This window comes from Falco naumanni, chromosome 1 (assembly GCF_017639655.2).
Source record: "Falco naumanni isolate bFalNau1 chromosome 1, bFalNau1.pat, whole genome shotgun sequence".
NCBI classification, from domain to species: Eukaryota; Metazoa; Chordata; class Aves; order Falconiformes; family Falconidae; genus Falco; species Falco naumanni.
Window position 1 is genome coordinate 78,423,677 of NC_054054.1, and position 25,224 is coordinate 78,448,900.

Consider the following 25,224-nt stretch of genomic DNA (forward strand, 5'->3'; position numbering starts at 1 on the left):
TAAAAAGGCTTTTAAGTAAAAAGGATTTCTTTTTCCCTATCTGTGCAATGGGAAAGATTCTTAGGAGTGAATTTCCTTTTATCCCTAGGAAAGAACTATTGCTGGACTGGATGATGACCATTCTCAACGCCAGATTTCATACAAATCTGTCATGGATGTTCATCATGGCAGTTCCTGACACGTTCCTAAGTGTATCTCTGTGAAATAAAACACACCCTAGGCCAAAGTTCTTGTCACAGATCAAATTGATCTCCCAATGTTGCTTTTTAGAACTCTTTTATTTTCTTTTTATAATACACCCTAAGCTACATTACCAGCTAGGATAGAATTGCTGTAGAATTCTTATTTCACTATTTTTTTGCCTGAAAATTTCAAAATGTTCCCACATCTACTTCAGCTTTAGTTCATAAAGAAATATGCTTGAATCTCAGAGGAATAAATAGGATTTAGGCACATATTTTAAGACAATGATTCAAGAAGGTACTTTAAAATGTACTTGTTTTCAGAGGTGTTCTGCAGAAAAACCCACGAGTCTACATTTAGCTTTGAGCATAACTTAAGAATTTAGGTCTCACTGAAGCTGTTCCTCTGTTTTAAGTTTTTTTGCTGAATGAATGTGTATTTAAAAAGGGACAATTATTTTTAATTAATCTTTTCATTTGGACTTGAAATAGTTTTTTCACTTTTTAACTAATCTTTTCACTTAAACTAAAGCTAATGGAAAAAAAGGAAACAGAAATCCAATACGCAAATTGTTGAGATAAACACAAGGAAGGAAGTTTAACTGATATAATACTGGGAGATTTTGCAAGGAAATAAAGCAGTTGTTTTTAAGCTGATGTCTTGTATAGTATTATGTTGTATGATATTGTGAAAGTCTTTAGAGACCATGCAATGCCATCTATATAAATATACAAATACTTTAGTAGTATAACCAGAAACAGTTTTGTTATTATGTGAATTTTTATATTATTATTTCATGAAAATTCTGTGGGGCTGATTCCTGTTCACATTTACACTATGTGATGGAAGATACATTTTTATCACACTGCAATTTCTTTGCCAAAGAGGTGTAAATGGCCCTTGAAATAAATAAAAAGTGAGTCCTTTGAACTGACATAGCTAAAGTGAAAGCTATAGCAAAAGACTTCCACTGATTTTATTTCATTCAGGCAAGACCTGGTAAGATTTCAGGGAGATGCTGGAAAAGAAGTCTTGTTGCTGGAGTCAGAGGAAGTGCAATTAGTATGGAGATGATTCTTTCTCTGAACTACTTACTGTGCAAAAACAAAGGAAACGAACTCACAGAAACTGGCAAAATAGTGAACAGATAACAGAGCCCCAGGACAGATCTACTTTTTCTTGTGAAGTCTTACAAAGGAAAAATCCAGATCTCCCTCAAACCCAGTTTATTTCTCCCATCATTTTCTTCTGCATTCTCTGCAGAAACAGCTGCAACAGATAGTACAGGAGGCAAACTCAATATTTCCAGCTGAAAGCTATTAGAATTAAGGGGAACTTCTCTTGACTCTTGGCAAGAGGACCCTTTTACAAACCCCACCCGTCCTATAATCTAGCAGACCATTCTAGCTGCTACCATTTTTTATGCCTGCTTATTGTTCTGCAAAAGCAGTGGAAGGGGAGTTTTTGCTTCCTGTGACAGCAATAATTTTTGTGGCTATTTGCCATATAGCGTACAAGGGACTGTGTTGCTTTCAAGGCCCTGCTCCAGTTTATCAAGCCAGCTTGGCAGGAGCTGAATTTAACTCTGAGGCTGTTTCTGAAATGAAAGGTAGGACTTTTCCACCTCTAAAATCTTCGAGTGCCACAAGTGTCTTTAGAGACCTATAAAACCACCTCTGATGTTATGGCTGCTTACAACTGCATAGGAAGGAAATAATCAGATATAAGGGGGTTTGTTGTTTGTTTTGTTTTGCTTGTTTGTTTGATTGATTTTCCAATCCCATTTGCATGAGTTCACTGACAGTCCTTTTCTGTAGAGCAAAGGGAGAGCATAAAACTCCCTGTTGAACTCAGCATTGCTCTGGTACTGAAGCACAAATAAAAGATGGAAGGCAATCAGTGGTTCTGGAACCTCTGCTATGTTGAGACGCAACAGTTTAAGATATGTACTCCTCTGAGCACAAACAGTAGGATCTGAATGTTAAATACGCAGTTAGGCTGGAACATGAAGCTGGAGAGCCAGTCAAAGAAATAATAAACAGAAAGAATCAAAACAAAATAAACAACCTTTTAAAGTTGTGTGTCTCATCAGCTTCAGTAGATTTTTGATGCTAACAGTAAAGTTGAGCCAGTGGTTTCCTAATATAAATAGAAATGAGCACATTGCTTTGCAGCTCCATTATAAGTCCTCCTTTGAAGATCTGTGCTGAAATTGTTTCCTGTCTTCTAAAAAGTACAAAGTCACAAATTCTTGTGCCACTACACCAGCAAATGCCATGTTTATATGAGTATCCTGCACACACAGCGTGTAATGGGAAATAACCTGGAGGAAAACATTCAGCAACGTCCCAAGGATATGAAAAGCGGCAGATTAAGTCATAGATACACGTCCACTTTTTCGATTTTTTTCAGACCAAACAAAACCTGCTAAAGAAATATTGAGGACAATAACATTCCCAGGGGCTTTGGACTAGAACCCTACAAAAATCAGCAGGAGTCTTTCCACTGATAGCGTAAGCTGTAGGGAAGATTTGGACACACGATTAGTTTTTTTCTGCATTGCTAAGTTTATATTCCCCTTACAGAAGGATGCAAGAGACCCCACAGAATTTCTCAAATTCACACAGGCTATTGCATTACAGAACAGCACTGACATATTGAGGGCTGTTTTAGTCATAGCTTGTCAACACCAATAGTGTATAGTGGTACAGTAGTAATAATGATTCTTGCTGAAGTGATCTTAAAGAGCGTATTTCTGCCCCTGAGGAGTATTATTATGACAATCCCAAATGTCAAGTCTCAGACCATTATGATTTGGAACAGGTAACTAGAAAATACCCAAAATTCAGTTTGATGTCAGGAAAGCAACTCCACCTTCAGCAAGTAAAACCCAGCAATACCATATAAGGCAGTATTTTTAATCAGGATTACCGTAACAATATAAACTGTCAAAAGTAAAAAATGCAACTTATTAAAATACTGTTTTATAGTGCTCGTGTATTAACACAAACCATACTGAACTGAATGTAGATGTTCTTGGCTAGCTAGTGGTTTTCCCAAAATTATTGTCTCAGCAACTGTCCTTTCATACAGCATAAAAGGATCCTATGATACTTTTTGCTTTCATGGATCTCAACAAGAATTGCCAGATGAAGTTAGCATCTCAAGTCAGGAAGAAACATGCCCTTAAAAGGTACAGCAGTACTTTTTCTCCTTTAATCACTGACTGCAACTCTTCTGGCTTTCTGATGGCCAGTGCAGGAAAGTCCTCCTGAGAAACATGTTTGGGGGGACGCAAAGTGGAGAAGCTGCCTTGTACGATTTCAGCTACAGAAAATGCTCTCTAAAAAGCTCCTTTCACACCAGCATTCCATATACATCCCAGTTGTGGCTAGTGCTACAGCTTCACTTCCACTCCAGAATACCAAAAAACAGCTGGGCAGCTGCACCTCGTGCATGAGGGTTCCCAGATGGGAATGAGACTGTGTGCTATAGTGAGAAAGCTGCAGGCTTTATGGAAGTGTATCAGTTACAGTCCAAATAGGTGTGATGTGCACAATGCATGTGATCTAACAGTCCCGATGCTGAGGGGTTAGGCTTTGAAAACATAGCCCAGTATTAACAGCTTAGTCTAACACATACTTTGTCAGAGACTGACTGATCCCTCTCAGCAAATCACTTTGTTGAATTATATAAATCTTCCAAATTTTTAAAAGAGGATACCTGTTTTAGAAAAGTAAATCAATCATTGTCTGCTTTAACTGTGCTCATGCTGTTTTCAGTTCATATTTTACAAACCTCACTTCAGATGCTAGAGCTTCTGCTTGTGTTACAATGGCTTAAATGCAAGAACAGCCTGCAAATGCAACCTACCAAACCTGAACCAAATCAGAAAAAAGCAATTTTGACCTTTGTACAAATCAGTGCTTTTGAAAAAGTGTCACTCAGGTACACAAAATTGCCAGGATAATCTACTTTCCAAAAAACGTTATCCAAAAATAATGTTATGTAATCTCTCTAGTATCATGTTATGAGCATGAGGGTTTACCCCACATACAGGGTGAGTGGACTCCGTTGAAATTTACGAAGAATGGGGATGCTGTTAAGGCTGACTTTCAATACAGTCTTCTTGTTTCCTGCCTGGGATGGGGAGTCAGGACTTCCTTGACATTTTGTATCCTCAAAACTACTTTATAGGTGTGCGATGAGACCACGCAACAGTCCTTTCTCAGCTGTCCTTGGCATGCTGTCAGCAGCCATCTGCCCAAAACTCCCGTTGTAAGGGTCATACCTTACTTGGAGAAGTCTTTAAGAATCCGTATGTAGCAGGTTACTGATACAGTGCAGTGTTTATTCACCTTGGCTGGTGACAAGGCCCCCAACAACACACACAGAATTACTGCAAGCATTGCTACGCTTTTAACTTCACTAGCCTTTGAACGATGAATGCGCAGTGACCAAAATGTCTGTGACTGCGCTGTCCCTCAGATTACTCAATTTTTAGGGGGTATTTATAGTCCTAAAAGCTAAGCAGCTCCACTGGGACACGAAACAACCGAGGAATCCTTTCTGTTCCAGCGAAGGCACCGGCACCGGGGCACACAAGGCCCACGCCGGGGCCTGCCCAGCCCCGGGGCCCGCCGCGCACCTCGATTCACCTCCCAACCCGTGTCAGGCCAGTCCCAAGCGACTCCAGCTGGAGAAAAGCATCTGGAAAATCCCATCCGATGCGTGGGAAACTGTAAGAGGTTCAAAGGGTTACCGGCTACGGCGAGCAGCGGGAACAAACCACCCCGAGGGGGCTGTGTGCGTTCCCCAGGCCTGCCCGCCCCCAACGCACGCCGGCCCGGGGCGGCAGCAGACACCGTTATCCCGCCGGCCACCACCTCAGCACCTGAGGAGGAGGGGCAGGGCCAGCCGCCGGTGCGCGCAGGGAGCCCAGCCCGCTCCCGGAGCCCCCAGGGCAGCGCAGCGCAGCCCAGCCCGGCCCCCGCTCCCGGCGGGGCGCAGGCAGCGCCGCCCAGGCCGCTCCGCGGGCGCGGTTGTCCCCGGCTCTCGCGCCCGCCGCTCCCACGGCCGCGTTCCCAGCCCCCGCATCCCCCGGCCACCCGCAGTCCCGCCTCCGCCTCCGATTGGAGGAAAGCGTGGCGACGGCGACTCCCATTGGATACTGGAGTGGCGGCCGCGCTCGCCATTGGCTGTCGGTGGATGCTACTCGGGGCGGTGGCGGCTGGGGGAGGTGGTGAGGCAATCGGGACCCATCTGCTGCTCCGCGGCGGCGGCATCATGGTGAGCTCCGCCGGGCCGCCCTCCCAACCCGGGGGAGCGGGGCTGATGGAGGGCGTCTGGTCCGGGCCGGGCTGGCCGGGTCCGGGTCCGTGGTGGGAGGGAAGGGAAGGGGCTGAACCCGCTTAGGCAGAGGGAGCCCTAAGGGGAGCCGGGTCCCGGCCCGCTGGTGTGGGGGGAGATGGGGGAGGTGTGAGGCGACGGTTGCTCCCGCCGGGGTGAGCGGCACCGGGGTGAGAGCGGGGCGGTGGGGAGGCGTGGGGTGCTGCGGGGCGGTGGAAGGGGCTCCCCCGCCCGGTGCCTGACCGTGCCGCCGCCGCGCCCTGCCCGCAGTACGGCTTCGTCAATCACGCCCTGGAGCTGCTCGTCATCCGCAACTACGGCCCCGCCGTCTGGGAGGACATCAAGTAAGTGCGTGTGACTGTGCGTGTCCCTCCGCGGGGCCGGGGGCCGCCGCCGGCGGGGACCGGGCAGGGCGGGCACAGCCTGGCGCGCCCCGATGGCCGCCGCGGGGCCGCCCGGCATGTGTAGCCGTGGCTGGTGGCAGCGGTCTGCGGGAGGCGGCTCTCGGCCGGGGCACGGCCCTTACCACGGCTCTCCCCGCGTTTCGTCCCGCACGGGGCCTGTCACGCCGCAGAGAGCCGCCTTGCTCGCGCTCACCGATTCCCGGAGCTGCAGCGGGGATGGCATCCGTCCCTGCGGCCCCCTCCGTTATACAGCGCGTGCGGCAGAAATCATCTGCAGGCAAAACGTCCCAGAAACCAGGGGAGCCCTTCCTTGGGTCAGACCACCAGGTGAACCATGCGACAGTTCACTCTCTGTGCGCTCCTGAGGAACTGCAATACAGTTTTTACCTAGTAAACTGTCTAAAACGAGTGTAAGGTTTTGGTAATGTACGCAGCTTGCAATTAAAAGTCACGGCTATAGAGAGATACATATAAGAATGTACGTATAAGAATGATTTTGGGCTGTTGAACCTGACTTCTTGTGTCCAGCCCTTGCTTGTCTGGCAGTATAACATTTTTCCAAGGAGATGACTGTCTTCACTTTAAACTGATTAATTGTGAGATCGCACAAAAAGTTTGAAATGGGTAGTGCAAACAATATTCTATTTACCATAAATATGGTGGGTTGGATACTTGGGCAGAACTACAAGAAGTATATTTTAAAAGCCATAAATGCTTACAGAGTTGTAAGCTTACTTTGTAGGGCTTCGTGTAACTATGTAGTCAGAAGAAAGGGTTTAATATAATCTCTTGATATTGTATGTTTTAAGGGAGCACTGTATTATCCAGTTTGGAGAAGGTAGTCATCTTTCAGTGGGATGCTGCCTTTTACACTACTCTCCCATTTATTTTGGGCCAATTTTAATATGTCACTATAGATGTCTTGCCATTGTCCTAATACAATTTTTGGAGTTAAAGGACTTCACTTGACAGTGAAATTTTTGTGACCGTGACAGTTTTTTTCATTAATCCATTCATTGAAAACGTGGTAATCTTACACAGTACCGTGAAATCAGAGAATCATGGAAACATTGGTAGGAAGGGACCTCTGGAGGTCATCTAGTCCAATCTTTGTTCTAACCAGGTTAGCAGCACTAGATCAAGGTTCAGCTGTGACTTTTGTCTAGCTGAGTCTTTAAAATCACCAGAGACGGAGAGTCCACGGTTCTGGTTCAGCAGACATTCACTGTTCCAGTGATTCCTGACAGTTACTTTATAAATTATGCTTTGCAAATGCAGTTCTGTGGATTGCATAGGTGAGTCTTCAGTGAATGCCACATAGTTTTGTACTGTAAGTTGTGAGTTATACAAGTTTATTTTTCTTACATACCTTATTTAAACACATTGGTCATTTTCCATGAAAATTATAATAAAATATATATGAATATAATATAGAATGTTCACTCTTTCCTGGTGTGCCAACCCTTACCAAGATGTCTTTGAGTATTATGGTCCGTTTTTGTCCAGATTACCCACTTAACAGAATTTCTATTTAAGATTAATCCATCTGAGAAGATACAAAGTTTCTTCTTCTAGTACACGATCATACTGCAGACAGTGAGAACCCGGCCATAATCCCTGATGCATCCTCTATCTCTTAAGATTTGATGCACACCTATTAGTATACTGAAGGTAACTAAAACCGATGGGGAGTATTACTCATTTAACATTTTTGGGAAATTTAATGGAAAGATACGAAATACTTTGCTAAGGTCAGCTGTGAAGCTTCAAGAAGCTGCTACATCCTGTTTCTGTTTCTCAGCTGAGAGACATTTCTTTCTTGTAGTAGCCCAACAGCTAGGCTCTGCTATTAATTCACAGAGAAGATGGCTTTCTGAAAGGATACTACCACACCACCACCCAAGAGTGGAAGAAGAGGGGAACATGATCTGCAAGAAAGAGCCAAAATGTATGCAACAGCTGCCATAGCTCCTTATGCAAAAAGTGTTTGCAACAGGGTATTTATTCAGCAGGATTTTTCTTTAAAAGTAGCGTATTATAGAGTTTAGAAACCAGCAAACAACCCCCTGTATATCTCACTGGAACATAGATATAGTGGTGCTGATTTAGGAGTTGGTACAGGGTCAACTGAGAGCCACTAAATGCTTATTCTTTTTGGTACTCTAAGTTCCTATGGTGCACCTACAGAGATATGGAAGAGGTTAGATATTTTACCTTATGTAAGCAAATACAGACTTCTTGCGAAGGCTTTGTTAGAACTGTTAATCGTTTAGGAAAACACGGGAAGATACAGACCAGTGTTGTGGCATGGTGGGTTGAATCAGTTGAATCACCTGTGATTGTTTTGGAGGAGTAATTGTTGAAGTCAACAGTCTTTGGCTGTTTAAAAAAAAGTGAGAGGTGCTTTGCACTGTGTGGTTGAATTTGCAACAACTTAAGCATTTCTGTGAAGCAGGAAAGCCTCTGCTTTGGTTTTTTTTTTGCATGTTGAGCTGATCACATACAGCTGTTCTGTTCTCCCTGAAGTCATTGCAGAAGATGTAAATGAGCATTGCAGACCTCTGGGTTGTGATTGCTGAGTGATTCCCAAATGCTAGTGGCTGAACTTGGAGTTAATGTTTATAGAAGTGAAAAGAAAACATAGAACTGAATAATCCAAAATAATGAAACCAGGTCATTCTTCAAAAAAGTATGTTCAGAAAAGTTAAATACTGAACTGAAAGGGTATGCTTCATTTGCAGCATGAAGACTCTTGTCTTCTCTGGCTTCTTCAGTCAAAAGTGACACTGTGTGAAATTCTTAAATACAGAATTTGGGAGACCAGATAGTTGAATTTTATACTTTTATATAAGAGAGTGGTGTTTTCATTGCCATCACTTACTCTTACCTGAGTCAGGGTGATGATTTCAAGTATCTGTTTCTGCTATTTCATTCATTTTTCAACATTCTTGTGAAAATCCAATCTATCTGAAAAAGATACATACTGATTTTGTTTTCAAATGTCCCAGAGTGGAATTCTGGGAAAGTTAGACGCCATGGTTTTTTCATCCATTTTTAAAACAGAATGTAACTAAACAACAGACTTTTTTTTTTTACACATCAGGCAACCTTTACAATGAGGCACTAAGCTCATGGAAAAATTAAAGTATGTACTTTGAAATTTTACTGAATATAATTTTTGTCAGCTAGATGGAAATACGTCTTCGTTTTCCTGAAGAACTAGAATTAAAACGCTTAAAACCTAAACAGTTCAAGGCCATCTATTTCTGAAACAACACTGTTGATCCCAAATAGGCTGAATTCAAAATAAGGTGAAGAAAGCTGGCATATGAGTGGTGAAAAGTAATCTTGATTTATGGAGCCTTTATTAATTTTCTCAGCCATAAATTCCCCAAAATTTGTTTCTTTTAGGTAGTATGCATGGAATTACTGTCTATGTACCTGTCCAAAACAAGAGAGACTACCCACATTTAAAAAAAAAAAAAGAAAAATCCAAGACTTATGAAGTTCTGTCTTCTCTGGTATGTTTTTGTGGTGGGCATATTTAAATAGGTGTGTGGTTACGTGTTTTCAAAAGGGACTTCTATCATGATAAAATCTGAGCTCTTCTGCAACAGGTGTCACACTTGGCTGAGCTGAACAGCCAATATATGTGAAAATCTGAGCACTCCATTCAGCAGCTTGAAAAGTTTAATTCTGTAACGAATGTTAACAAGGATGTCTTCTTGAAACATCTCCAGGATAATATTTGGGAGCTAGAGCAATGTTGTCAGCAGGAAGTATGTAAATAGTCATTTATCCTCTCTTCCCCAACAGTATCCCTCTGTGTTTGATTAAATGAATACAGGGTTTTCCCATGGGCTCCTAAATCTGAATTTAGGCCAGGATAGATGTTCAAACTGTGGCACTTTCAAATAAATTGCCAAGAAAAGGAATGAGATCTCAAGTATTTCATTAAGAAATGCATTAAAATGCTTCATTGCAAGACTGTAGAATAAATTAGTATTTTTCCCACAGAGGTATGTGAAAGATACAATTTTGGGAAATGAAATGGCAGTCAGTCAACTGCAGTCTTCATCTTCCTTCTGTTTCTATGGTAGAAGTTCCCACAAGAACATGTGTAGCCTGATGAGCATGGGCAAACTAGAACAGGAATTCTGTGTTTGCAAAAAGTAACTATCTGGAGGTCAAACTACTTTTTAATTGATTCTAGAAAATAATATCTGTGTCGAAACTTGCACAGTAGCAAAACAGGCATTTTGTGCCTCAAGACCCATGTATCCTTTGCTGGCTGTACATTAGCGTGGATGCAGAAAGCAAGTAATTGTCTTTGTTTTCCTGGTGCTCAATGCTTAGTGTAGAATTAAGGCATCATCCTGCCTTTGCCCTTTATTTGTCCTGCTTTTGTGGGTTAAAGCTGGCACATACTGTCCACACAGGCTCTTAAATGCCAAGAATCCAGGGAGCCTGCAGGGTAGCACAAACGTTACATGGACCCAATGCTCTCGAAGTGCACGCAAAGGTGGAGTGATAGTCAATTGCTTGTCCTATGTGGAAGGAAATTATTGTTGTTCTCCCCCAGACTTTACACATTCTCACCTACCAAGGCCTCAGGCTAGTTGAGTGATCAGAATTTGTTTTCTGTAACTGTACTGTTAGGGTTAAAATGGTGAAACCCTGAGGGTTGAGAAATTATTCTGGTGCAATATAAGTGGAAGGCTTCTCTCCTCAGTTTCAAATTGGGTTTGACTTAAGTGGTAGAGAGCACTCTACAATTTTCGGGAGTGAAATGAACTGCAGGGCTATCGTTTGCCTTAACAAAACTAAACAGACACAAAAACTACTGCATCATATCGGTAGAAGTTAACGTAGGTCAGACTTTAGATACTCAGTGAGGCTTTTGCAGTAAAATGTAGATGATCTAAGAATACCTGTTTGTTGGGTAACTTTTCAAAGGCATTTGTGTTGTTGCGGGTTGGCTAGTTAAGTCAGGAGAGGTAGATGCTTTTATTCATTTATGCATTTAATGATGTCCTCCACTGATTTTCACTAGAATTTAGATACTTAGGAACTCACTGACAGGATATGATGTTCTGATTAATTTTATTTGCAGTTATATTCCAAAGTAGTAAATAATATAAAATCAAATAATAGCAAATGTACTTAACTCTGCCTTTAAGAATATATATTACAGGTTTTTTTACAGGGGAAATAACTCAATTTTTAAAAAATTTGCATTGTTTCCTGGGACTTTCTTGATAGTAAAACCTGCCCATTGTTATGCTTCTTAAACAAAGCAAGTAATAGAAACCATTTTGTAGTAGAATAAAGGTACTAGCTTGACTTACTGTGTCTGAATAACAAGTACAGAATGTCATCTTGTCAAAAATCTAATTTTCTTCTTACTAATATGGCAAAACACAATTTACTTTTGATGACAGATCCTATAAAATCAAGGTTTTTGCCTATTACTGTTGCTTAGGACAATGTTTAGAAATAATAACAATTCATACTGTAGTATAGTTTGCCTTTTCAGAAACTTAGAAAAATATGCACAAAAGCTGTAATAAAAGACAATTGTTACACAGTAAACTCTTAAGAGGTGTTGGAATTCAGATAATGTGTAGGTCTGATGTTGGTGGCATGTAAAGTCCATGGAAGGTGGGTTTCGAGCACAAGAAGTGCTGAGTACCTTGAAAAAACAGGTCCACCTGTCTCAAAGCTAGCACCCAAAATCAATGAAACCTGTTTGATCTGTGGTAGTCTTGCCACTTTGAATGGAAATGGTATAACTGGCCTCATGACCTTGTTAGAGAGCTAATTAATGCTTGTGCATGCAAATAGTATAGGGATCGATTCCACAGGAAGTCTTGCTAGAAAGGAATAATTCTGTCTTCAGAGCTGGATTGGAAACCTGTGTTGTAAATCAAGCCTGAGGTTATATATCAAGGAATGGGATAAAATAAAATATGCAATAATTGTGCATTAAGTGAGTAGGATCTGGCCTCAGTACTGAAATAACCGGTAGCCTGGAGGAAAAGGAACAAGTTCTGTGGGCTCATGGGGGTGACTGCCAGGTTGTGTCATTCAGCCTCGGGGGGAGGCAGGGGAACATGGCTTGGAGCAGACTTTTCACTGATGATGTTACAAGCGGTACCTAAGTCCATCTTTCACGCTTTCACAAAGCAACAAAAATCCCTCATCAAATGCTTGTGGCTCTTTATGAGACACTAATTTTGTTTCTTCATAATCATTCTGGAGAATGGCATGTTTTCTAAGTTTTCAGTTGACCTTAGCTTCTATATATAGGACAACCCTTTACAAAGCATGTAAACCAGTATCATAGTCTATGCCAATCTGTCTACAGTATTAAAAGTGTCACTTCTGCTGGGAGAGAAGATGGATAATCATCAGCTTAGAATGTAACGTTTTTGGAGAAATTATATTTGTATATGTAGATATATATGCATATAAATATGTCTATGTGTATATGTGTGTGTGCACATGTGTGTACGCATGTTATATCTACGTAACCACAATGTGGCCTGGGCAATAAAAGTGCAGACTGAACAGGAGATAAGAATCAAAGATCTGTACAAAATGTGAGGTCTGGGATTTCGGTTAGTTATCAAGTGTAGCTGAAGTGAGAGAAAAGCCTTCCAGTTATTTGTGGTATGCTTCAACAAGGGCTGATTTGCAAGGGAACCTTGGTGCCAAACTCCTTTTACACATCTAAGTGTAGGCTTGGACATGCTAGGACTTCAGGGGTTTTTGATCCTGTTAACATATTTGGGGTTTCTCCCATCAGTTTCCTGGCTCTCCTGTTCCTTTCTTACGTACTTCTTTTCTCAGGAACTGCAGAAAAGTCCAGGTGGCTAACAAGTGGCTTATGGATTTTACCACACAGGCACGTATAGCTGTGGATGGCAGTGGTGGAAATCAGTCCCATGTGAATTGTCTCTCCCACTTCACTGAACTGCTGTGAGCTTGCTCGGTATTGCCCTTTCCCAGCCCACAACTAATTTATTATAAAGAATGCTTGCTTTACAGTTCATCTAAAGTTACTGATTCTTTTGTGCTCAAAAATGTTGCAGACATACTGTGTTAATTATCTTAATTGTTTTCTCACCATGAACACTGATGAAAAACCAGATGATTCACTAGAGTTTTAGATTGGAAGTTCATACTTTTTTTGGGTTGTGTAGTACTCAGTTATACTTAATTGCAGTGGTCTGTGAAAAAACATGAAAATTGATTTTTCACTCTCTCCTTAGTACTGTGTGGGTTTACCTAGTGCTGAAGATGGAGTGTTCTGTTCAATCTATCTCACAACAGTTCTGAAAAAAATGCAGATTACTTATAAATAGATGTCAGAAAGAGACTTTGGAGAACCGTTAGTACAGTATAACCTCTAAATAATGAGTGTTTATCTAGAAACTGGAGTTAAGCAGGAACGTTTGTTGTTGTTTATGTTTCTAAGTCCTTATTTCATATTATTCCAAAATTCGAAGCAGTATTTTTAAAGTTTTATTAAAACTGGTGCTGAATAGATGATTCTTCATGGGCCTGGAGGTTAATTTCACAAGACTTGTAGGGTCAGGACACTGCACTTCTGTTCCTTCAGTTCCTCACAGTGGAGGGACCTGCTTGGAGGTCAGGAGTTTAAACTGTGTGGATGTCAAATTCTTTAATTTGTTTGGGAAAGACTTGGCTAAAAGGAAGTAGTGGCATGTTGTGAGACACGTTGTCGGTGTTCTTGCAGTATCTCTCAGGTACTTTGCAGTTTTCCCAGAACCGGGAAGTGCTTTTAGACTTGCCAGGATACCAGGTGTTGTAAACATATCACTCACTCTTATAAATGAAACACTTTAAAGAGTATTTTGTAAATACTGTTCCTTTTAGTCCACTTACGTAGAAGGAAGCAAAAATAATACTAGCTTTATATTTTTAATAATATTTTTAGTATTTTGAGTAGTAGCAAAGAACTTGTACGTTTGTTAACTGTATCTTCTAGGATTATCTTGTTATGAAAACTTACATTAAACACTCTCATATCCAGCCTGTGAAACTGGGAAATAGCTCAGAACTCTGAAGTCTATAAATACGCCTATTTACTTTACCCAGAACATCATTTTCCTGGACAGATTCCCATTTTTATTTAATCTTGTAACTTAATATAATTTATGTTTTTCCCAGCTGGGTGTTTTGAAATATCTCTGGCCCATCCACAACATCTAGAAGTCTTAGGTTGTTGGTTTTTGGTTTGTTTTTTTTTTCCTTTTGGGAGGAGTGAGAAGAGCGGTTCAATACTTTTAATAATTTTTAGCAAAGCATCTTTGTGAAATACATGAAAAAAAGATGAGAAGTATTTTGAAAACACAAACCACTTGTGAATTTATATAAGGAGCAGTGAGTTTGCCATTTTAAAGAGATGCAAAGACAATGATTTTGGTTTCACTGATACCATCTTTAGTTCTGACACATGTAATTCTGTTTCATAGTGTTACTCTTGGAACTGAATTGAACTTGACGTGCTCCTATCAGTGAGATCGGAACCGTGCTGGGTTCCTAAGTGCAGCAGTGTTATTTTGTCATTAGATTGTTTTGACTGGTCTCTTCAGTTTAACGAGCACTTTTTCCATCCATGGTACACCAAGAACAGTTAAGTACAATGGTGGCAAAAGTCCCAACAGAAACAATACCTGTCATGGAAGAAGTCCTAGAGGTGGTCTTGGAACTAGCTGTTGTTGTGTGTTCAAGGTGACACACCCAGGGCATGCACTTCGTACTGGAATTTTGATAGGAAGAGATCCAATTGTACTTTAGGGACACTAGATGGTCTGTTAAAGTGACACCAACAGGTTCTAAATAATAATGTTATATCACAGAGAAGCCTATGCATCTTCAGGGTACAAAGTAATTGTTCCATGCAGTCTTGTACCATCTTTTTTTCCTGTTTGTATCCATTATGTTTTGCAATATTTACCATGTGCTAAGTTCTGAAATGGGAAGGGTTCTTTTTCTGTAAGTTTTTTTTTTTTATTATTTTATTTTATTACAGCTTTATGATTTGCTACAGAGACAGGATAGCAAGCACTGCTTCACAGGAATAAACAAGTTCTGACAGCAGCAGCCAACCTTCTTGATTCTGATTTATTCAAATTCCCTTTAAATGCTACAATCTGACTGCAAAATCCATGTTATGCAGATCGAGCTATATAAGTAAAACCAACCTGATGTGACATCTTGTTCAACTGTGTCTGTAAAATCTCTAAAGATGGTAGAGGAGGTCCTTACTACATCAAAATAGAGAAACTTTTTTCGTCTATGTGAAATACAAATGTATGCGGCCTGTGGCTTAAAAATCTGCAGTGCAAGATGCATTTTGATTTTAAGAATGTTTTTTTGTCAGAATGTTTGTTCACACTTGATATTTCAGCCATCTCTGTGAATTATTAACATCACCTTTGAGTGTTAGTAGTGTGTTTTCACATACTAAACTAGTTTCACAATGGGAAAGATTTTCAAAGGGCCCATTGTACACGTGTAGTATCACCTGTAACACTGTGCTGTGCTGCTAGACCAACAGCAGTCTGGGGGCTGCTAGCATGACTGATGGAGGAAAGTCCACTTAAAAACTTGATCCTGCTTTGATCTACTCAATAGGAATTTTTCCATTGATTTCAAGGTCAAACCTGTATGTGAAAAATGGCCTCTATATAGCTGTGCTATTTTCCATTGTGCAATGGTTGAGGTTCTTTTTTTTTCCCATGTAAACTTCCTCACATTAACCTGGATAATACAAACATTCCGGAGGAAAACAAAGGTATTTTAGAAAAGTCTGGGCTAGAATCTTTGTTTCCCACAATTTGAATAGCTCTGTAATCATTCAGAATTAGAGTAAATAGAAAGGGCTGCCAGACCATAGCAGTTAGGACAGGCATAACATAGGATGTAAGTTTTGAACCACAAAATACCACATCCTGTATGCTGACAACAGGAGTCGGTTTAGGAGTCGGTTTGGGCAAGAGCATTAAAATCCTGGTTTTTAAAAAAGTTTTAAATGTAAGCTTACTGGGGAGCAAAGTAAACCCTTCTTTTCTCTCTAGAAATGTGAATGAGACATAAATTGTAAATTCTGTTACGTTTGACTAAGTAGTTGTTTTGAAAGAAAAGCTGTACAAAAGTTAAAAGTTTGCTACTGTAGTGCTGTTCCTTCACTACAGAACTAACTAGGGCTTGGAAATTTGCCAGAGCTTGTTGCTTTTGGGTCATTTCCAGTCAAGCCCTTAAGAAAGTCACCAACATGTTATTGCTGTTAATACCTTTGTGATCAAACACAGTGGTCTGGAGAAAACATTAGAGCTATGCTGACTTACTGCCATAATTTTATTTGGTAAAAAACTGGGAATAAAGACTGCAGCAAAACATTTCAAGGGAAATGCCACAGTTTTTCATAAAGCTATGGATTAGGAAGTTTTCCATGAAATATGGTTAGCCAGATGTAAATTCCTTGCATCTAAGGATGCCATGTTATATTGCAGTTCTAATCCCAGCTCGTGAACCGTCTCTCAACCAGGAGAGGGAAGGTGAGAACAGGTGCGGTTTTCTGGTCTTTTAAATTTCACATACTCAGGTTTGTAGCCATACCTTATTGTCCCACACCGGCAGGTTTGCTTTCATACGTGGTACTTGTAGATTATGGAGTTAAGAACAGCTATGTCACACCGGAGGAATTGCTGTTGATGGACAGCCAGCCAAGAGCAGCTCCACAAAGCTGACAAAGCAGCCTCACTTTTAGTACTAGTTGTAACTATTTTCATAGCACTGTCATGTATTTCTTCATATCAGCCTAGCTGTAGAACCTGTTCCTTCGTGTAAATGCCCGTAGCTTTGGTGGATCAGGTAGGTGTCAGCTAATGAGATGAGGAAACTGCAGCCATGAGGAAACAATTTAGAGACTGCCCATTCACCTGAATGAACGTTTCAATGACTTTGTCCTGTTTCCTAGACTGCTGGTGGTCATGGCATGGTCAGCCATTCTGGTGCTGACAGCAGTGATGCTATGCTCTCTGAAACAAGATTGTTAGAGGACTTGCCGTTTTGTAGACTTGCGGAAGGACAGGTGCCTCTGTAAACCCAGTTGTTTTCACATTGCATTGGCCATTTTGGATAAGCTCACAGCAGCATTTCGCCATCACGTTCAGTCTTAAGTCTACTGAAGTATTTCAGAGAGAAAGACTTTTGGATGGTTCTCACTGCTGCCAGATTACTGGGGGAGGCAGAAAGGCCTCAGAAGGTGCATCCCAGCTCCCTGGAGGCAGGGGACAGGCTTCAGCTGCCTGCACTGAACAGTCTGTCCTGTCCTCTGCCACTCTCTCGGGCTACACATTCTGTACACCCAGCAACTTCTGTGACCAGGGGATGAAGCAGACAGGGAGATCCACCCAGAAAAAAAAAAAACAACCCAGAAAACCGAATATCTAACTGAATCATATTTCAGCTCAGCATCTAGCTGAACAGTTGGGATGGACCAGCACAACAGAGCCTAGAGGTATGGGGACGGAGTTTTCCTGGAAAGGAAGAAAAGTGTTCTGGAATTTCAAGTGCAAGCTTTAAAAGTGCCTTTTACCTTTTGACACAGGTTTAGATCAGACATTGTCATGGGGTTTGCCATATTTGTAGGACAAGCAAAGAAATTTTTGTCCACATATTTTTGAGTGAGGAGTGTAATCCTCTGCACGAGTACATATTTGAATTGACAAATTTTCTAGAAAAAAATTCCCCAAATGAGATTAGCTTTTGTTGGATTACATTTTTTTAAAAAATATATTTTTTTCTGTCTTACTAAAATAAAAATAACTAAAAGCTAGGACTACTTTGTGGTGGTGGTGGTGTATTAGCCTGCAATACAAGCACTGGTTCCTTTTCCCGTACTGCTGGAATCCCCAGCAAGACTGCTAATACTGAGGAAGAGAAGCCTTATAGCAGTGAGTTTCACCCCAGAAAATTTTTTCAAGGAATACAATGTGACTGGTAATAGAACTATTTTTTGTCTAACTTTATCAATGAAGTTATTTTAATGGGAAATACATCATTAAGGCTACAGAGGAGATGGTTACTAAGTGACCCAAAGGATCTAGAGAAAACTGGAGAAGAACAAAATAGCTACAATAATCTAAATGGAATAGGCATTGAAATAACCAGTGATGATTTTAAAAAGAGGTGGCTTAGAGAAACTGCAGGCATTGAAGAAAAACTTTGAGAAAGTAAACTAAAGACAAAATAAAAAAAAAAAAAAAAAAAAAAAAAAGGGGAAAGCATGGCTTGGCACATAGAAGGAAACAGGAAAAGTTCCAGTCAATGTAGTTGGAAAGAAATGTAAGTTTTGAAAGAGATACCAGCATCATTAAACTGGGTCAATTTTTAAGAGAAAATTCTCACACACACAAATTGTATCTACTGGATTGTGCAAGTATGCAGTAGTTTTGAGGATGTTTGTTGCTTTTCCTGATGTTTGTGTTATCCGTTGTGGTTTGGCTGAGAACAGAGACTAAAAGTACAGTGTGTATCAGAGATGTGGGAAAGTTTGTTCACCCTTCGCAAAGCTTCCTTCCAAACTGTATCTGACTTCCAGTTATGTATCATATTATGAGAATCAAAGAATCGAGATGGTTTTCTTTTCTCATATTAATTTCAGTTCTGAAGAAATGTGAACTCTACCTTCTTGTTTCTCAGTGATCTCATATGCTTCAAGACGATGTTTCCCACTAATAACTCCAGCTCTCCTCCTAGTTAGGAAAAGAAGGAATTTGTGTTTTCAGGATTCAATGAGACTTGATATCCTGCAGGCTGATCTGAGGCTTTCAGAGAATGGCTGGGGAAGAGGACCAGAAGTACTATTTTGGAGTATGAAAATATTTTGGAATATGAAAATAAATACCTCCATTAAGTTAATTAATGTTTTTCATTCATAATGTTGTTCCTTTTATGTAGAATTATGTAAGATGTTTAGTCTTACCTCCCCTGTAGCTTTGTCATATTACTTTAGGAAAATTGCTTAGCTTGTTTTTAGCTCATTATGCCCATTCTTAGATGGAGTATAAAAATGTATATTTCAAGTAGCAGTTACAAGACTTCATTAATTAATAAAAAAGTACATATATTTTTTAAAAATAAAAGCAATGTAGTATAATTTTTGGTCAGCAGTAAGAATGAGCAAGATTAAAGGAAGATTAAGAGGGGAAAAGAAATACGGTTTCCAGACTTCCATTTCATAAATGAACAGACTATCAAAGACTGATGTTTATTAATTAGAGAGTTAAATGACAATTTAATTTAGGTCAATAGAATACTACCATATGAGATTGCAATCAGGCCTTAGCAGCAGTACCATTTGCCATCTACCAGTTTTAAGATGAACAAGAGTACTTAATTCTCAGACCTCTCTCCCCTTTGAATAACTCAGAAGATGTTTGTTTGTATGGCTGGATAATTCTACTACACTTGTAAATGCTTGAATTGTTGTGCAGGCTTTATTTCTTATTTTGTATTATTTAATTTTTAAAATAAATTCTGCCTGCTCTAGAAAATTAGAATTTGATTTTTGGTCAAAGACTTCTGTTTTGATTGATGGTTGATCATGTTATGATGATGGAGCAAAGATTTTGGTATAAAAGGGGATGCGGGATTTTACATAGTAGATTTATAATCTGCTTCTTATAGGTTTATAGTTTCTCTGATGACCATTAGAAATTTAGAGCAGTTAGAAATATTGGCTCTTAAACTGTGTTTGAACCTTATTTCAAGGAGCATTTCTATCCTGCTCTGGTAAAAGCCCTTCATTGTCATGGTGCTAGTAAATAAGTTTTTAATCATGGTTCTTTTCCATTTGTACATTAGAAAAATAATTATTTCAGTCCTGAGTTGATGAATGTCTTGATTTGCATGACGTGCTTAGTTTTTTATACAGAACTGCCTCATTGTCTGTCTTGATATTTTTACTAATTCTAAGGCTTTTTCAGAAGAACAACTCCCTGTACCAATTTTTTTTTTTCTTGTGACATAAGAGGGTGTGATTCAGTCATTCTTGTTTAGGCTTTCCTACCTCTTTGCCTTTCTTTTGTCTTTCTGAGATGTTCTGCAGCATGGAGCTGTGTTTAGATGAAACAGTATCTTTTCTTTTTAATGAGGTAGCTGTGACCCTTCACTTGCACAGGTGTTATTGATGCCACGATCATATTAGCTTTGCTGAGCCAATATACATTCTAAGCACGTAAGTTAGAGTATGAGTACCTACAAATGCCTCCCCTTTTGTCACTATTTCTGCAAAGCACATTGTCTCTGTAAAGAGTCATTGTAGGCTAGACTGCAGAAGGTGAATAGCTATTATAAAAATGTTCTGAGAAAGGAGACTGCTCTTTTGCCAGAAGAGGACTTCAACAAACAGAACACGGCTTCATCAGGGACCATAGTGTGCCCCCCTGCACGTCCCCCTCTCTCTGCTGAAGGAGAACGTGCCAGAGGATGAGGAGCAAATACAGAATGTGACTTGCACTTGCCACAGGGCAGAGGCTGGGTTGTGTCCGTTGGGATGCTCTGTGTGCGGCAGCACCAGCAACACGGGGCAGTGGCCCTTTGGGGTCCTAGGGTCTGTCTGGCCATGACGGTGCTCCTTGTCCTTCTCCCAGGAGCTGGGACTCAGCCAGCACTGCAGCATCAGTGGCCTGGCTCCTGTGTTAAGCACATGGGGTAAAACAGGGAGGAAGGCACTTGTGGGCTCTCCCTAGTAACTCACTTGTGTCAAATGCAAGACTTGGAAGGCACAACAGTTCATTGCCTAGGACTATCAACTTGTTTTCCTCAGGAAAAAAAAAAAAGCTTACAGAGTTGTGCTGCCTTTTCCACAAGGTGCTGATGACTTCAGCAGTTCAAGCTGAAGAGAATAATAAATGGTCCTGAAAAGCAAAGGAGTAATTTTGTCTTGATTTTTTACTTACCACCGGTAGTAAGTATGTATGTGACGTGAGAATTGTTTCCCGTAGTGAAGAAATGTGTATTTTTATTGTGCTTTAGCTAAATGGTGACACTTCAGTCATGAAGAACTGGTGTGCAATGCAAAAACAAGGCCTTATAAATCCTAGCATCCTTTTATTTTCCTATCTACTGAACATGTGCAGAATTCTGAAAAAAGGATTTGATTAGGTACCTATATCTGGATTTTAGATTCCTCTTTGAAGATATGTGCAATGGTTGTTAAAAGCATGCCATGCCTTTTGTGAATTAAGTGTAATCAAAATTGGAAAGAATGAAAATACTTGCTTAAAAAGTGTTTAAAGAGCCCATCTTGGCCTTGGATATTCCCCTGTTTTAAAATGCAACTTCTTTATTAGTTCAGCAACTTCTTCGGTGAGGCTTCTTTGTGTACTGAGAAAATATGTTTATTTTCTCACAGCTAATTATTATTTTCAGAACACACATGGTCTGAAATATTTGCATTGTACCTTAGTATGACTCTAAGATATGGAACAGATTTATTTCTAATTTTCTTAAGTAACTTCTTAAAGATAGAACCTACAAACTTATTGTATTTAAATATTTTAAAAAACTAGTACCAAGCAATGTATATGAATTTATCAATATCGTGCTTCTCCCTCAACCAAGAAGATTTTATTCTATTTCCTTTTTAGGAAGGAGGCACAGCTGGATGAAGAAGGACAGTTTCTGGTCAGAATAATTTATGATGACTCCAAAACCTATGATCTGGTTGCGGCTGCAAGCAAGGTCCTTAGTAAGTAATACAGGTCCATTGATCACAAAAAGGATAATCCCCCCCCAAAAAAATCTGCATAGAGAGAGAAAGAGGATATAGCACAGAGGAAGTGAAAACAAGGTATTGATCAAAGAGAGAATTTTTAAAAAATCTCAGAAGAAAGATTTTTTGTTCTTTATCTATGATATTTTTATTCCTTGAAGTGATTTTTATTACTTCCAAAGTATTCCATGTCATGGGTGCATAGAGCATGGTCAGTGTTACAAGCAGGCATGAAGTAACAATATATACTGCCTTGGCGGTACACCCAGGTTTCAACCACTGCTGCAAGAGCAGCCCATGGATGAGTCCTTGACCTCTTTGCTGACCAAGCATGCTGAGTTACAGAAATGTTTGTGGCATGGGCACATCTCATTCACATCAGCCATTGATCTGGGTTGCATTCATTGTCAATCAGTGCAGCTCTGGTCTGGAATTTAAAAGGTAGAATTATACCTATCAGCGTGATTTTATCTGCAGACCCAAGTGTGGTATGAATTTGTTCTGAATCAGTAATTAGCCAAGAACCCATAAGACTATGATGACTATAGTAATGTTGATTTGAAGTAGCAGACGTAGTTTCATGCTATTGTAAACCAGAAGTGACTTCTCTGAGGTCAGCACTACTAACGACCGAGTTCCTTTCTTTTCAGGTAGTGAGTAATTTCTTACCTGTATGAAAATCTGAAATGCTATACATGCGTAAAATGCACAATGCAGCAAGGTCATAATGGTAATTGGTAAATCCTAATGAAATTCCTGTATTGAATACTCACAATTTGCTGTGTGGACCCTGAATCTTGCTTTTCTCATATTCTTGACCTACTGGATCTGGGTAGGGTTTAGGTAACTGTCTTTCTTGTTTATGAATACGAGACTAAAATAGTAAGCAAAGTGCGTCAAATGCAGTTTGGACTGAATCATATTTTCCTGTTTTAACTAGATCTGAATGCCGGGGAAATTCTTCAAATGTTTGGGAAGATGTTTTTTGTGTTTTGTCAAGAATCTGGTTATGATACTATTCTACGTGTCTTGGGCTCAAATGTCAGAGAATTTTTGCAGGTAAGAATTTTGTGCTGAATTATTTCAGATACCAGACAGAAGTTACGGTCTAGTCAACAGATTAGATTGAGATTTGGAGATATAGGTTTTACTGTATAATCTCACAGTTATTTGTGGAGAGTTGTCTGGAAACTTTCTTCCTTGGTATTTGTATTCTATAGAGCTTTCCACTGCTCAGCAGTTTTGGCATTGTTGTTCTCTTTCCCTCTCAGTTCATATATTATTCAGTAGAGTAATAATTTCCCCTTGTCAAACATCCTTGACTCTTCAATTTCATAAATAAGGATTGAGAAGGCAGGTAACCTGGGGTTGCAGAGGTATTAATAAATCTGGAAATGTCCTTTGAAATTCCAAAGAGAAGTTTTGAACAGGAGTTCAACAGCGTAACAAAAGTATGGAGTACAAGAGACATGAAAAAAACCCACCAGTTCAAATTGTCTGCATGTGTTAGAGTAAAAAGATTTACCTTCTTTATACTAACAGAAAATGTGGTCTTCAGATTTGTAGGGTATTTCTTCTCCTAAGTTATCTTTGACTTATAGATACTGGTTAATTCTAATTGTACATTATGTGCAGAGCTGGGACTCATACACAGCTTGTCCCTAAGACATTATCCTTCATTCCTGAGCTGAGGGTGGGATAGAACAGCAGCGTTTAAGTCAACTTCTTTGCTTTCCTGACTGCAGAACTGTGTGATACTGCACTGTGAAACAAAACAATATGAAAACAATTTTTCAATAGCATGGAAGAAACATAGTGACTTCTTTAAAGTGTGGTTTCTAAGTGTAGAAAAAATGGGCTTTCCTTTTTTGTCACTTGAAAATTTTTCACTTCAAAAAACCACCTTGGATTTAAGATTTGTGATATATATCACTCTTGGAGAGAACTGTGTGCTGTAATAAGCTTAAAAGCACTGAACTGATCAAGATTTCACGGAAGATTGCCCAAAAGCTGAGTGTCATATCTTTATTGATTTTTTTCACTGGAAATTGAGCAGCCTCTTGTCATGTTTCCTTAAAATCTCTCCAGCGGTAGTAAGTGAAAAAAGCAGAGTGTATCGTTTGCTGGATAATTAGAATATTGACTTCTGTGTTTCACTACCTGCCCCAAAACCTGGATTATTCCAGAGCATCCCGGATATGGTCAACCCAGACTTTTTGTACAAATCCCATGGACTGTAATTGCTGGGCAGACACAGGCGGTATGTATATGCTCCAACATGTGCATACCATGAGTGATCTGTTTACTGTTGTCTGTCTATGGGATGTGACATCCTTTAAATTTCATAGCTTCATTCACAGGCTGTCCTCAAAGCAAGCCTTCAGGTAAAGGTAATTTTTAAAGATGACTCGTACTGAAGTTGTGGTTAGGGTTGAGCAAAAATAGGGGAGGAGGAAAAAAAAAGTGTAGCTGCCCCGTTGCTTCATCACTTTGGGTACACATGGATGGGCCAGTGCTTCCCTATTCCTTTCCCTCATGCCCTTTTACATATAGTATACTACTTCTCTTTCCATTCCTTACCATGTGTGATGATTAAAAGACTGGACACGTTAGTAGGGCACACCAACCATCTATAAAAGTGTAAACAGCTTTCATTTATATTCTTCTAATGACAGTATTTTAAGCTGCTTTGTTTGAATTTCGGTGTTAACAGATGACATTGGCTATTATACACTTCTGCAGATTTTAGCAGGACTGATGTATGAGTAGCCATGCCAGAATTGTACTTTCTAGCTTTTTATTATGATGGAAAATCAACATTATCCATGATTTATTATTTTTGGATCTTCCAGCAGTTGGATTAGGTCAGGAACTGATTTATATACCTATTACAAAAATAGGTGCAGATTTGGTTTAATGTACTAAACTTTTTTCAGATTCTTAAAATACATAAGAGGCACTTCTTCAAATCTGTACTGAGTCCAGGATATACGAAATAATTGAGGGCTGCAGCTTTTTAAAGCATATGAAAATAAATCTCATATTTATATTCTGTTTCCTGTGACATCTCAGAGAGAATTTAGTTTATTCGTAGATGAAACACAGGTATTTCAAGCTTCATGAAAGAGGAAAAAGATCCTGCAACTTAATCTAATGTTTATACTTTCTGTGAAAAAGAGGCCTGGATAAATGGCAAATCGTATTGAAAGACACTGCGCCAGAGAAGCAGGGTGAAAAAAGGTACCCCCTGAGAAACCCCAACTGTGGTTTTATGTCGTGTTCAGTACCTTTCTACTGAATGAAAATCGAACGCTAGAGTAGTGGCTAGTTGTCATTTAGGGAATCATTTACATGGCTATTTAGTTGTTTATAACTGCAGTACAATAAATTTCAGGGGACTAATGCCTCTTTAGAAAAGTCTCCAGATGTTCTGTACTACACAGGGCTGAGCAGTATATCTTTGTATTTCAGGTG

At 39.9% G+C, this 25,224-nt stretch overlaps 1 protein-coding gene across 2 annotated transcripts in view; it reads left to right on the plus strand.

Annotated features, from left to right (window-relative positions):
* Window positions 1-5,391: 5,391 nt before the first annotated feature.
* The window catches only part of GUCY1B1 (guanylate cyclase 1 soluble subunit beta 1), a 43,553-nt gene continuing 23,720 nt past the window's right edge, over window positions 5,392-25,224 (plus strand). Inside the window, exons 1-4 of one of the 2 annotated variants that reach the window (XM_040600778.1) lie at window positions 5,406-5,472; window positions 5,803-5,876; window positions 21,626-21,726; window positions 22,691-22,809. In XM_040600778.1, coding sequence (XP_040456712.1) covers window positions 5,470-5,472; window positions 5,803-5,876; window positions 21,626-21,726; window positions 22,691-22,809 — 297 coding nt within the window. In that variant the 5' untranslated portion in view covers window positions 5,406-5,469. Of the gene's footprint in view, window positions 5,473-5,802; window positions 5,877-21,625; window positions 21,727-22,690; window positions 22,810-25,224 lie in introns of both variants that reach the window. The other variant, XM_040600788.1, reaches the window with a different exon arrangement.